Raw genomic sequence first — 13,176 nt, 5'->3', positions numbered from 1 at the left:
GTGTGTGTTTGTGTATGTGTATGTGTGTGATTACACGTGTGTGTGTGCGTGGTGTGTGTGGGTGTGTGTGTGTTTGTGTTTGTGGGTGCATGTGTGTGTCTGTGTGTGAGTGTGTTTGTGTGTGTGTGTGTTTGTGTCCCTCGACGCGTGACATTATATGCCAATAAGTTGAACAAAAACAGGGTTCAAGTGGGAACACCTGAACAAAAGCAGGAGGGGGACGGAAGACACTTTATAAACTCCGTTTTTTACTGCGAAATTTTGGCCTGGGAGAAGACACCCCATCCTAAGTTTCTCTTCACCTACCCGTGAAGTATGCTTTAGGGCTTGACTAGACAACCCGATTGTGCTCACTACACGGTATAAAGAGAGCGCCGTTCAACCCGGCCGATTCCTCGGCTGACGTCACGCGTCCAAGGGAAGTAATTTTCGAGCGGGCTGCATTGACTCAGCCAAGAATGCAAACTTTCTTCGATTAAAGACATTGTAGCATGTCTAAAATCTTCGGACTTGTGTTATCAAGCTGTTAAAATCACCAAGTAACTTTTAAGTATAGTTTCAGTTACATGAGAACTCATTCTGATGAACAGATTTTGAGAGCCACAACCCAACACTCGATAAAAGGGGGTCCTTAACGTCCTCACAGGAAATTTTCCTTTTAGGGACATGAGTTGATGATACGCTAAAAAACAACCCAACAGCTAGGAGTAGGCCTACTTATAAGAGCACGCGCAGACTACACATGCAGTAGCATAAATTAGAAGTCTCCTTACTTTTACGGATAAAAAGAAAACACACCAGTAACCAGGTTAGGTACGTTTAAATCAATATTTTGGCAAGTAACTGCCTTCTTCGGGATGGTATGGGAAGACTGGAATGACGGCACGTGATATACAGTGTAATGAATTGTTATGATGATTAATGACGTCATAATATTTCTCGCGCGTTATTTACTTTTTAGATAATATTTGGGTATAAGTTTGCTTGTACTGTATCGCATTGCATTGCATTGTATTGTATTGCATTGCATTGCATTGTATTGTATGGTATTGTATCATTGTATTGTATTGTATTGTATTGCATTGCATTGCATACTGTATTGTATTGTATTGTATTGTATTGTATTGTAATTATATGTCGATCAGCATGTAGGGGAAGCTCTCCTAATATGGACCGGCTCCTAATATGGACCACCCCCTTTCCATGGAAATAACAAGGCGAGAGCACTCATAAATGATTGCAAGCGATAGAGTTACTCTCCCTTGCTGACTTGCAGAGGTTAAATATGTCCGGGAAAGCACGGAAGCCCAAACGGTGAGTCCTTTTCCCTTTTGATAGCTTACATTCTAAATCTGACCCTCGAAACTCATCAGTGTTTCTGCATATAAATAGCTTACAAGATAAACGACACCTTCTATCGGACACCTCAGGGTGTCTGTATTGTATGTTGCGAATGTTCGCTTTCTGTAATACGAAGAGTAAAACCAAATACTGAAGGATGCATGGGCGCCTAATATGGACCGCCTGTGGGCGCGTAATATGGACCGGTCCATATTAGGGGACCAAAGGTCCATATTAAGCGCCGTAAACTTTACAAAGTGATTGCAGATGAATCAAGACATCACAAAAGAATAGAACAATTCCAAACAGCTTGGCATGACGTCATTAGGTTCCTGACGACATGAAGTCATGCTGCTTGGAGGTCTCGGACACCTAAACTTTATTTTTTAGTCATGGCGAACATTGAAGTTTAAAATCCTACCCAGAAGAAACTTACCAACATCTTTATTTATGGGTTGTGTGTGTGTGTGTGTGCGTGTGCGTGTGTGTGTTTGTGTGTGTGTGTGTGTGTGTGTGTGTGTTTGTCTGTGTTTGTGTGTGTGTGTGTGTGTGGGTGTGTGTGGGTGTGTGTGTGCTATACCTATCCCGTGTCTCTATTTTTTCAGTGGCCAATGGACTCACGAAGAGCTAAGCACGGCATTGGACGCCTACTAGTACTACTATGGCCTATAGGGTTGAACGTGTGTTCAAGGGAATTTAACATTCCGAAAGCAACCTTGAAGCGTCATATAACGAACAAGAACAAGTACGCAAATGGAAAGACAAAACTTCTTGGCAGACACCAGCTGTAGCCTGAAGAAATTGAGGCTCAGCTGGTGAAGCACATTCTCTCTCTGTGTCATTCTTTTTTCGGGATTACTAGGCGGGCACTGATGGCTCTCGCGTTTGAGATCGCGGATATGAACGGGATGTCGCACACGTTTAACAAAGAGAAAAAGATGACTGGAAAGAAATGGTATCAGACGTTCATGCGAAGGCACCCTGAGATCAGTTTGAGGCAGCCGGAGCCAACGTCATTGGCTCGAGCCCAAGCATTCAACAAAGAAGCTGTTTATCGCTACTTTGACCTGCTTGAGAAGATCATCGATGAAAACGGACTGGTAGGTTCACACATCTACAATATGGATGAAACTGGCGTCAGCACTGTCCAGAAGGTGATTGGCCAGAAGGGAACACATCAAATAGGCTCTCTTTCGAGCGGGGAACGTGGCACAAACACAACGGTTGTATGCTGTGCGTCGGCCAATGGCAACTATACGTACCACCCATGGTGATATTCAAACGGAAGCGTATGCCCCCAGAACTAGCGAATGGAGCGCCACTTGGTTCCATTGTCACAAGCAATGAGAGTGGGTGGATGGACACTGACACCTTTTGCGACTGGCTTGAACATTTCATCCGACATGTAAAGCCGACAGTGGATGAGAAAGTTCTACTCATTCTTGATGGCCACACCTGTAACATCAGAGCAATCAATCAAGCCAGGGAAAACGGCGTGATCCTGTTGACACACAAAATGCAGCCCATGGACCGCTCACTCTTCAAACCCCTGCAAACCTACTACGACCAGGCCATTGAGAGTTGGCTGCGTAACCGTGGGCCACCCAGGACGACGTGTCACCCCATTTCAGGTGTGCACGTTGTTCAATGGGGCATACCTGAAAGCTGCCAAGATGAGCACAGCCATCAATGGGTTCAGATCCTGCGGCATATGGCCATGTTCCAGAGAGGTGTTTGAGAGCAGCGAGTTTCATGCGTCAGCCGATGGGTCGCCCAGGGTATTTGCAATTCCAAGTTCACAAGGTCTTTCACCGTCTCACCCACCACCGCCTCCAAGTACAGGCTGCTAGATCGCCGCCACTTCAATCACTGGCTACAGAATCAGAGGTGTCTCCACCACAATCAGTTTCTGAATACTCAACATCACTGCCGTCGCCACTGCCAGCACGACCACCGGTTGCAAGAACCACATTATTGCAACCATCAGCAGCGGATGCGGAGCAATCACAATCGCAAACCATCCAGATCACCTGTTTCTGAATGCAGGTTTTCAGAATCAACGCAGCCCTTGGTATTACCACGACCAGATTTTGCAACCTCATCACCATCGGCTTCAAAACAACAACCATATGGTCACCTCGGGCAACTACTGACGGACCATCACGACCATCAGGGACGGATGCTTCATCAGGTGTACCCTTTCCTTCAACATCTGAAATAAACATCGCGAAAGATGGGCGTTGCTTATTCAGAAGCATTGTTGTCGCCACTGATCCAGTCCTGCAAACTTGCCAGCGGTTGAACGGCCAGCCTGTTGATCCAGTACTTAGACTGAAAAAACAAGCGGCAGCTGATAGCTTGCCAAGTCTTCTTCTTCTTCTTCTTGGCGTTCGCAGAGGTTACACAATCAGTCCAGCACTGGTGATAAATGTTGTCGTTTTCTCCAACTCCTGTCGACTGCCGTATAGTTTGGTCTGCAAGGGAGTTGGTGACGGCCACACTTCTTTTCGTTCCTCATCTAGTAAGGGACATCGCTGTAAGATGTGTTCCGCTGTTTGGTCCTCTTGACCGCAGGCACAGGTTGGTGATGGCGCCAGCTTGAACTTTCGGTTCATGTGAGAGCTTGCCAAGTCAGCTGATGCTTCACATTTGGGACCAGATTGATGAATACGCTGAGTATATGGTGGAGGATGCTTTGAACGCAGACATGCCTCGTCATATTCGTTTCCAAACACTGCATGATAGAGTATTCGCAATGGCAGCTCCAACAGCAATGGTTGGGGAGTTTGAAATATCCCAAACATCAAAAATGCTGGAAAGGCCGATCATCATCCTTGATAGGAGAAGGAGCACACTGAAGTGTGGGAGTGGATTTGCACATGCCTCTCCGGTGTATTCGATCTACACCGCGTTCGGTGACAACGCTGGACATTATGGTTGTGTCCTTCCACCTCAAGGTTCTACCGTTGAGCTTTCCAATCCATCGTCCAAAAAACCCGTCAGAAAGACCGTAGAACATCCGCAGAAGAGCTCACCGCGAGCCCCTACAAACGTAAGCTGGAAGAAAAAGCGTACCAGAGAAAAAAGAATGCCACCAGGATGACCATTCCGAAGAACAGCAGGAAGAGAACAACAAAGAAAACCGCACAGAACACGAAGCAAGCAGAAACTGAAACTGAGGGGAATTGGCACTGCAACCTGTGTGGCGAGTGGAGCCTGGAGGACATGATCTGCTGCAGGAGCTGCAAAAGATGGGCACACACTGCTTGTGCAGGGACAACCCGATCATAATATGTTTGTGACTTTTGTTGTTAGCATTTTTTTTTTACTTCTGTTGCATGCCGGTTGCTTCTACCCTTATTTTTCTTTCCTTTTCTCTCTCTCATTTTCTGTTCGTTTACATTTTTTTTTAATTTACAGGCGGGGGTCTTCACTGATTGCTGTTGGCACTTTAACTTTTATCAATACACAACGACCTTATGTGAGAGATGCTTTTGTTGACCATTCTTCTTGTTTTTCACATGATTTGTCATGGCATGTGCACTAGTGATGGTATCATGATACTGTGTGTGTGTGTGTCCGTGTGAGCCTTTGTGTGTGTGTGTGGGGGGGGTCGTCTTGACTCTTATGTTAGACTTGATAACAAAACTCCACTCTTGATTCGTGAAGTGTGTCACCACTTATCCCACTTCACATCCTGGTATGTTTAACACACCCGTCGCGATATAACCTTGAACGGTTGAAAACGACGTTAAACACCAAATAAAGAAAGAAAGAAAGAAAGAATGTTTAACAGAGAGAGAGAGAGAGAGAGAGAGAGAGAGAGAGAGAGATTCTGAGTTCGTGTGCGTTGTCAGCTGACCTACGCTGGCTTGCCATGTCTCGCGAAGGACTTAACGATTTTGTTTATTTCTGCTTGTCTGCCATGGAGTCGTCCAGGAATGACAACAGAATGATGTTAACAATGCTGAATCCACTTCCTTTTTACCCCCCCCCCCCCCCCCCGACCAGTCCACGGCAGTCAATATAAACTTTATCTCGCATCAATCTCTCGGCGCTGCTCAGTGCAGGATGTGCCTGGTTTCTTAACCTCCACAGTGACATGTTTTGTTTGGTTTTTAGGATACATGGGATAGGTTTACCTTAGAGCCTTTCCTATGCAGATAGGGCTTATCGGATGGCCACTGTTTACCAAAGTGATTATCAATAAGAGCAGCTTTGCATTATGCGTTCGGGATTACAACGCAACTCATCGTGCAAACTCGACAGACGATTCCCAGGTTGTGTTAACCTCACCACCTCCCACCCCCCATATTATTTTTTCTTTAATAATTAGCAATGACCTTCTGACACTTATTTGATTCACATTAAATCATCAAGGCACGGTACCATTTTTATCTTCCTCCTGGCCCCCCGTTACCCCCCCCCCCCCCCCCGCTTATACACCCCCCCCCTATACACCACCACCACCCCCCCACCCCCCACCCACCCCCCCCCCCCCCCCCGTCGTCGTTTCTGTAACACTTTTTGCCGAAAGTAATTAACATAAATTGTCCATGTTGATTTTTTCAATTTATTTCACGATATGTATCTGTTTTGTTCCTGTTGACGATGTATTTATGTGTCGATAAAATAGTTTTACAGTTTGAGGATTTTTTCGCAAGGGCATTTGCTCATTTACACAATTTCGACATTAGAGATGAGGTTTAAAGTTGTTGTTGATTTTACTTCACACATACGAACTATTGATTCTTTTGTCGTAAAATAAAGTTGAATTTTACTGCACTATGAGGCGATCTCTCCCTGTCAATTTTGATGAGTCCGCTTCGTTTCTGTTCTTCGTTACTGTTATCTTGTATTTTGATTCTTCTCCTTGTTGAACTGAATGAAATTTTTCAGGTTTACGTTTGAATAAACTTTAAAGTGACATACTTGGTTGTAGCGTGTTATTTTGAATGTTTGTGGAGTATTTGAAAGTGGTCCATATTAGGAGCCTTACAGGTCCATATTAGAAGCATGGGCTCCTAATATGGACCACTAGCAACTTTTTCTTTATTTAATTTTTGCTGAGTTTCTAGCACAGCTTGCTAGCTGCAATTCAACTTGAGGGTACCCTAGACAAAGAACAACCACCATGCAAAATATTATACTTGTTGGTGTTAAAACAAGCTAGTTATTAGCTATAATAAAAAGGTGGTCCATATTAGGAGCCCTTCCCCTACAGACTACATAGTGGTGCCGTACATATCTCCTCTCTCGGTTACTTTTACTTTCGGATAAAAAGAGCGATATGTTTGTATTGTTATTGTATTGTATTGTATTGTAAATTGCATTTCATTGTATTGTATTGTTTCGTATTTTGTATTGTATTGTATTGTTTCCTATTGCATTAAATTGTTCCCTTCGAACTGCGCTGCGCTGCATTGTATTGTACTTCATTATATTGCATTGCATTGTATTCAGTAGTTGTATTGTATGTGACACACACAGGGTTCTGTCCGCACAAGACATGCACGTGCGACCTGTGCGGGCTGGTGAAGGAAAGACAAGAGGTCTCCAAGCGTCAGATCAAGCTAAGGAGGCAGCAGCAGCAAGAGGAGCTCATGGGGGTCCATGTGCCTGTTCCTCCCAGCATCTTCTCACATGGATCCATTTGTAAGTACAGTGGCACCTCCCTCGTAAGACCCCCACCCCCCAATTGAAGACTGTAAGAACTGATTTTCTCAGATTGTGGAGGCTTCAAAAAGGGGGTTCCAGTACTGTAGTTGAAGGAGTTCGTGGTGCCTTGATATATTGGTTGTTGTTGATATTAATGTTGTTGTTGTTGTTGTTTTGACTCCCCTGAGTAATCAGGAGTCTTTGGTATGAGCAGTGTTAGGCCGGTGTAACACGAAATTTTTACTCCACGAAAAATTTATTCCGGAGTAAAAATTTCGTACGAAATTCTTACTCCGAGTAAATTTTTTGTACGAGATAAGAACTCCCCAAGGCACACAAAAATTACTCCCTCCACGAAATTTTTACTCCCCATTTTTTTTACTTCCAGTAAAAATCTCGTACGCGAAAATGGGATGCGTAACGAAGGGATAATGCCAATATGTGATCTCGCGCAAACGAATGTCGCACTACCCTCCCTCCACCCCTTCCACCACCAAGACTAACAGAGGACAAGGGAGTATACATTTCGTACACCTGGCATGGGAAGTTAAATTGCTCGTCATATGTTAGGGTAAAGTAATTTATTCGTTTTTTATTTGTCAGGGGAGTAACATTTGTGTACGAAATGTTTACTCGGAACTCACCTGTCGTGGGGAGTAATTTTCTCGTGTAATGGGGGAGTGCTTTTTTCGTAAAGGGAGTAACGTTTTTGTAAGAAATTTTTACTCTGGAGTAAAAATCTCGTGGGAGTATTTTTCGTGTTACACCGGCCGTCCGCAGACAAAAAACTTACCGTTGAGGTAATCTCGAATTGTTTTTGAAGCTAGAGCTTTAACACTTTGCACACTTCTAGTGTTTGATGATCTCCCGACATGACCCCAGTTTAATTGACCCTCGTCAAACTTTGGGGTCACAGCGGGGTCATGTTCGGTTCCTAGAAACTAAACATTGAGGATGTTTTTGAAGCTAGAGCCTCCAAATTTCACACACTTGTAGGTATTGATGATCTTCAGACATGACACAAATTTGGCTTGGTTTGGTCACATTTAAAGGTCACCACATACAAAATTTGCTGGAAAAGATCAATCAAGTGCTACGAAAAAATATATCCACTGAGCTAACAAGGAAATAAGTCTCCACCTCATCAAAATATGATGTCATTGTTTGATTTGAGCTCACAGCTTAGTGTCCCGGGTGATTTAGTCTAGACTATTGCAATTGGTGATGACATCATGCTATGACGACATTGTGTCAGAAAAGAGGTCACTCAAGTGTCTGAGGACACACTTTTGTTGTCTTGGTCAGCCAAATATCAACACTGTCAATGTGGATGCAACTGGGTCAAAACAATTTTTTGTTGTTTATTTTGTGTTGTTATTTTCTTATATTGGAGGGTGTTGAGTATGATTATTAGTGAGAGTCCGCTGTAATGGGACACGACGAAGGGGTGTCGTATAAGCATTTGGGTTTCTTGTTCCTTTATTAGTATTTTCAACAAGATTTCAATTCAAAGTCCACGAGATTTGTGCTTTATAAAGACTTGACTTGTCGGCTACAATACGTCGCGATGGGTGTAGATTTTTCTGTTTGTTCTCGTAAGTTTCATTGTACACCCGTGTTTCTGTCCAAGGTGGTATCAACCTGGACTACCTCCGCGTGGTGTTCCCCAGGAAACGGGTGGATCGTCTGTACGCCGTTCTGCTGGAGTGCAACAACGACGTCAACGCTGCGTCAGCCAAGCTCCACGAAGGTAACTGCAACAACTTTCAAGGTAGTAAGTCCGTCATGTTCACCACCACATATCTGTCCAGGCTTTCTCGTGGAATAAGAGCATCCTTTCACAATGACATGTATACCCCCCTCCCCACCCCCACCCCCCCCCCCCCCCACACACACACATCCACATACCCCCCACCCCCCCCCCCACCCCCGACCGCAACTCTCACACATACACAAACACACACACATCCACATACCCCCACCATAACATAAACTTGAGTAATAGCGTGGCTGAATAATTTCTGTGCAGAGTATGTTTAAATTTGCTGAATCGATTTAGCGGATTGACATGTGTCATTTATAGTTACGAAATTAATTCAACAAATTAACATACCCATCCTGGCCAGGAAAAGCCACTAGTCTGCGTTTTGTGGAATGCGTCCAAGTTGAAGGGTGCTCTTATCCCATGTAGAAGCCTGGAAAGGTTTGTGGTGGTGAAGATGATCGCTTACACGAGAGGTCGAGATCTGTTTTAAATGTTTGATTTACAATCAGCATTGATCGGGTTTAAAGCGGGATAGACTGAACAGTCATGTTTGAGACATAAAGGTTTTCTAAATTATGCTATTGAATTTGACTTGATCATGCTACAATGCAACTTTTATTGGGAACGATTTCAGTATCAGCACTACACTCCGACGGGGTTTGGGCGGTATGGTGTGCAGGGGCGGACCCAGGGGGAGTTTACCGGAGTTTCCGGGGACCCCCCCCCCCCCCCCCAAATAAAAAAAAAATTACTTGACCGAAATTTGGTTGAAAAAATGAGAGCGTGACAGTGCCGCCTCAACTTTCACAAAAAGCCGGATATGACGTCATCAAAGATATTTATCAAAAAAATGAAAAGAGATATCTTACTCAGGAACTCTCATGTTAAGTTTCATGAAGATCGGTCCAGTAGATTCTCAGAATCGCGTTACACACACACACACACACACACACATACATACACCACACCCTCGTCTCGATTTCCCGTCCATGTTAAAACATTTGGTCAAAACCTGCATGCCCCCTTAACCCCCCGGCCTGGGAGGTTCGAACGCTTCACGCGTCGTCGAATTGTCGCCAAAAGAAATTTGGAACACCCCCCCCCCCCCCCCCCTCTTAAAAATTATGTGATCCCGTGGTATACAGTGGAACCCCCCTTTTAAGACCTCCCAATTTAAGGCTCCCTCCCTTTTAAGAAAAACCTTTTAAGATTTTCTGTTCATAGCCTTTGTAAATTTACCCCCCTTTTAAGACTGCTTCCTTGTTAAGACCTGATTTTCTGTTCATAGCCTTTGTAAATTTACCCCCCTTTTAAGACTGCTTCCTTGTTAAGACCTGATTTTCTGTTCATAGCCTTTGTAAATTTACCCCCCTTTTAAGACTCGGCTTCCTTGTTAAGACCTGATTTTCAGTTCATAGCCTTTGTAAATTTACCCCCCTTTTAAGACTGCTTCCTTGTTAAGACCTGATTTTCTGTTCATAGCCTTTGTAAATTTACCCCCCTTTTAAGACTGCTTCCTTGTTAAGACCTGATTTTCTGTTCATAGCCTTTGTAAATTTACCCCCCTTTTAAGACTGCTTCCTTGTTAAGACCTGATTTTCTCAGATTTTTGGATGTCCTAAAAGGAGGGTTCCACTGTCCAAACATCTAAATCGTATTTTGAGATATCGTCCTTCTGGTATAAACGATCGTGTACACTGTTCGGGCTTTTTGTTTTACACGGGGTAAGAGCACGTACCCTTCAACTTGGGCATAATTTTATAACAAAAATAAAAAGCCTTGCTGCTTCCTGCACAGAGTGTTTGACGAATGAATTTCCAAATGACACGGGTAGCAGTTACAAATGATACCACACTATGTTCCATTCCGAACAGAAGGCTGTTGAATTTTGGTATGTGTCTTCGTGAAAAGATGCTCTTATCCCATACAAAATAAAATTTAAAAAAAATCCTGGACAGATCTGTGATGGTGCATATGATAGTTTACACGGAAAGGCATGTAGCTTAATTTAAGTCCATGACATTATGTTTGTCTTTCCAGAAGACAACTTCAGCGGCGCCGGTGGTTCCCCAAACAACCTGCTGACAAACAATGTACCGCAAGGCAAGTCTTACTTCATTACACCCCCCAGCTAACACTCACAATTCCACTACCTTGCATCCCACCATGGAGGCAGCGCAAAGAGCATAACATGATTGTAAAGTTATGATGTTGCGCTATATAAATGCTCATTTATTATTATTATTATTATTACTGCTGACAGGTCTTCGCATGTTGAGGAACAGAGGCTGGAACGGATGAGATTCTTGTGTGGAGGGGAGGGGGCGGGGGGTGGGGTGGGAGGCCCAGGAAGAGTGGGGCTAGTTTGGTGGCAGGTGGGGGTAGGTAGGAAAGAGAGTGGAGGACTTAGCAAGAATAATAGAGATATTCTAATCTTTGAATGAAAAAAAGTGCGAGTCTGTAGGAACTGGTGTGCTTTCGGGGTATGGAGGCGCGGGGGGGAATGATGGAGGAAGCAGGATGGAGATATTCCACTCTGTTAATGAAATGAAAGTGACGGGTTTTTCATTGGTTAGCTTGTTTTTCACTTACAGTGATCAAAATCAACAAAGCCACTCAATGGACCCCAGAGAATCTTCCAGCCAGCATCAGCAGTGACTCCACACCACCACAACCACAGCAACAACAAACTACCCCCTCCAACAACAACCAGCAAATCCAGGGCAAACCACCTCCACCACCTCCACAACCACAACCACAACCACCTCAAGAACAGCATCAAAAAGAACAAAATGATCTTAAGGCTCCTTCTCGCTGTCTCTTCCCTTATTGCTGGTCTCAGGGTATTCCAGCTCAGTACAGCCCCCCGACATCCATCTCTACACAGTCCAGCAACCTCTTCAAGGCTTTGTCTGTCCCAAGGCCACAGAACAAAGTGGGTCTCTTCACTTTTGAGTCGTACTCTGCCAGCTGCCCACCTGCGGTGAACCCTGATGCAGTTGCGTCTATGCTCAGGCTGGGTGCTGGTGAGAAGTCCGTCGAAGGGGAAGATGATTTTACGGTAGTGGGCAAGGTGGTTCATCAGTCTGCCGTGTCACAGGTGGAGGTCAGCTCAGCAGTCCAGCAGCAGTGTCCTTTGTGGAGCATCTCTGATGTCGATGTGTCTGACCTTGAGCAGCTCGGTAACCACGGCAACGCCGGTCTGTCCTACATGAACTTGACGTCCAAGACACCCCTGCAGAACGTGGATCAGGTGTACAGTTCTGCGGCACTCTCTTCCACCACCACCACCACCACCCCTTGGCCTGAGCTTCCCCCTCCCCCTGTGACCTCCAGAATAACATTGCCCTTCACCCTCCCCCCTCCCTCGATGTTGACCATCCCCCCCGGCTGGGCACCTCGCCCTCTGCCCCCTCTCCCTTACATCCCCCCTCCCATGCCGAACTTCTTCCATACAACAGCTTGCGGCGGAGTGCCTACACCTTTCCCGGACCCCCCAGCTAACACTCACAATTCCACTACCTTGCATCCCACCATGGAGGCAGCCTCCAGCCTACAGCAGCAGATGGAGGTGGATTCTCTGAGCTCTTCTGATGTTCTTGAGGATCTGGATGTCGTCAATGTGGTGGTTGAAAAAGCTGGTGTCAACATCAAGACTGAGGGAGTAGGAGAAGAAGGTGGTGAAGCAGGAGGTCACCATAATGAGCATGGGGTTAACATCGTCGTCAATAATGCCAATGTTCTCACCATCTACAGGGATTCCACCAGTCAATTCATGAACTCTTCACAGTTCTGATTCTCGAGCATGTGAGGCTTCAGGTAGTATATTTGGTCCGCAACCGGGATCAGTGAGATTACAAAGTCATGATGGATCCTTACTCAGAAAAGACAACGATATTTGACTCTATGCACGCCTCAAGTGCAGTTTATGAGTTGGTACTTCAACCATCATTAAAGGCATAATTTCTAGTGCTCATCAAAGGCTGGCAACATGCACTTTACAGAAATGGTAATCTCACGGATGAAATATGGCGGCACTGGCCGTGCATGTGTCATGATAACGGTTGCATCAATTTTCTCGACGAAAAGCCTGACCGCAAGTGTGACTTGAAACTATTTGTGGTAAGTGATGTATCTTTAGGGCAATGTTGCAGTTCACTACTGTTTGTTTTATGTCGGAGCAACATATACAGCCTGCCATGTTTCTTATCTTCTATGTTATATTATTTGTGTTTTGTTGAGATGCATTTGAAGGCAGTTCATATATTTATTTATAGATTACATTGATTGACATCGGTTTTCTTCCTTCTTTCTCTGTATTAAAACAGGAAAACAATTTTTGTTGTAATCTATTGAAGCTATTAAATTGTCTGGTGGGTTGTTGACAGACCGACCATTTTGTCGTCTGATTA

General features: G+C 44.7%; 1 protein-coding gene across 2 annotated transcripts in view; it reads left to right on the top strand.

Annotated features, from left to right (window-relative positions):
* Window positions 1-13,161, top strand: part of LOC138965867 (uncharacterized) — a 19,851-nt gene extending 6,690 nt beyond the window's left edge. Inside the window, exons 1-5 of one of the 2 annotated variants that reach the window (XM_070337963.1) lie at window positions 1,179-1,314; window positions 6,832-6,996; window positions 8,630-8,749; window positions 10,805-10,867; window positions 11,359-13,161. In XM_070337963.1, coding sequence (XP_070194064.1) covers window positions 6,945-6,996; window positions 8,630-8,749; window positions 10,805-10,867; window positions 11,359-12,560 — 1,437 coding nt within the window. In that variant the 5' untranslated portion in view covers window positions 1,179-1,314; window positions 6,832-6,944 and the 3' untranslated portion in view covers window positions 12,561-13,161. Of the gene's footprint in view, window positions 1-1,178; window positions 1,315-6,831; window positions 6,997-8,629; window positions 8,750-10,804; window positions 10,868-11,358 lie in introns of those variants that run through there. The other variant, XM_070337962.1, reaches the window with a different exon arrangement.
* Window positions 13,162-13,176: the final 15 nt, after the last annotated feature.

Source organism: Littorina saxatilis, linkage group LG5 (genome assembly GCF_037325665.1).
Source record: "Littorina saxatilis isolate snail1 linkage group LG5, US_GU_Lsax_2.0, whole genome shotgun sequence".
In the NCBI taxonomy this organism is placed as follows: Eukaryota; Metazoa; Mollusca; class Gastropoda; order Littorinimorpha; family Littorinidae; genus Littorina; species Littorina saxatilis.
Note: the sequence above shows the minus strand (reverse complement) of the source record. Positions and strands in the feature narration are given on the sequence as shown.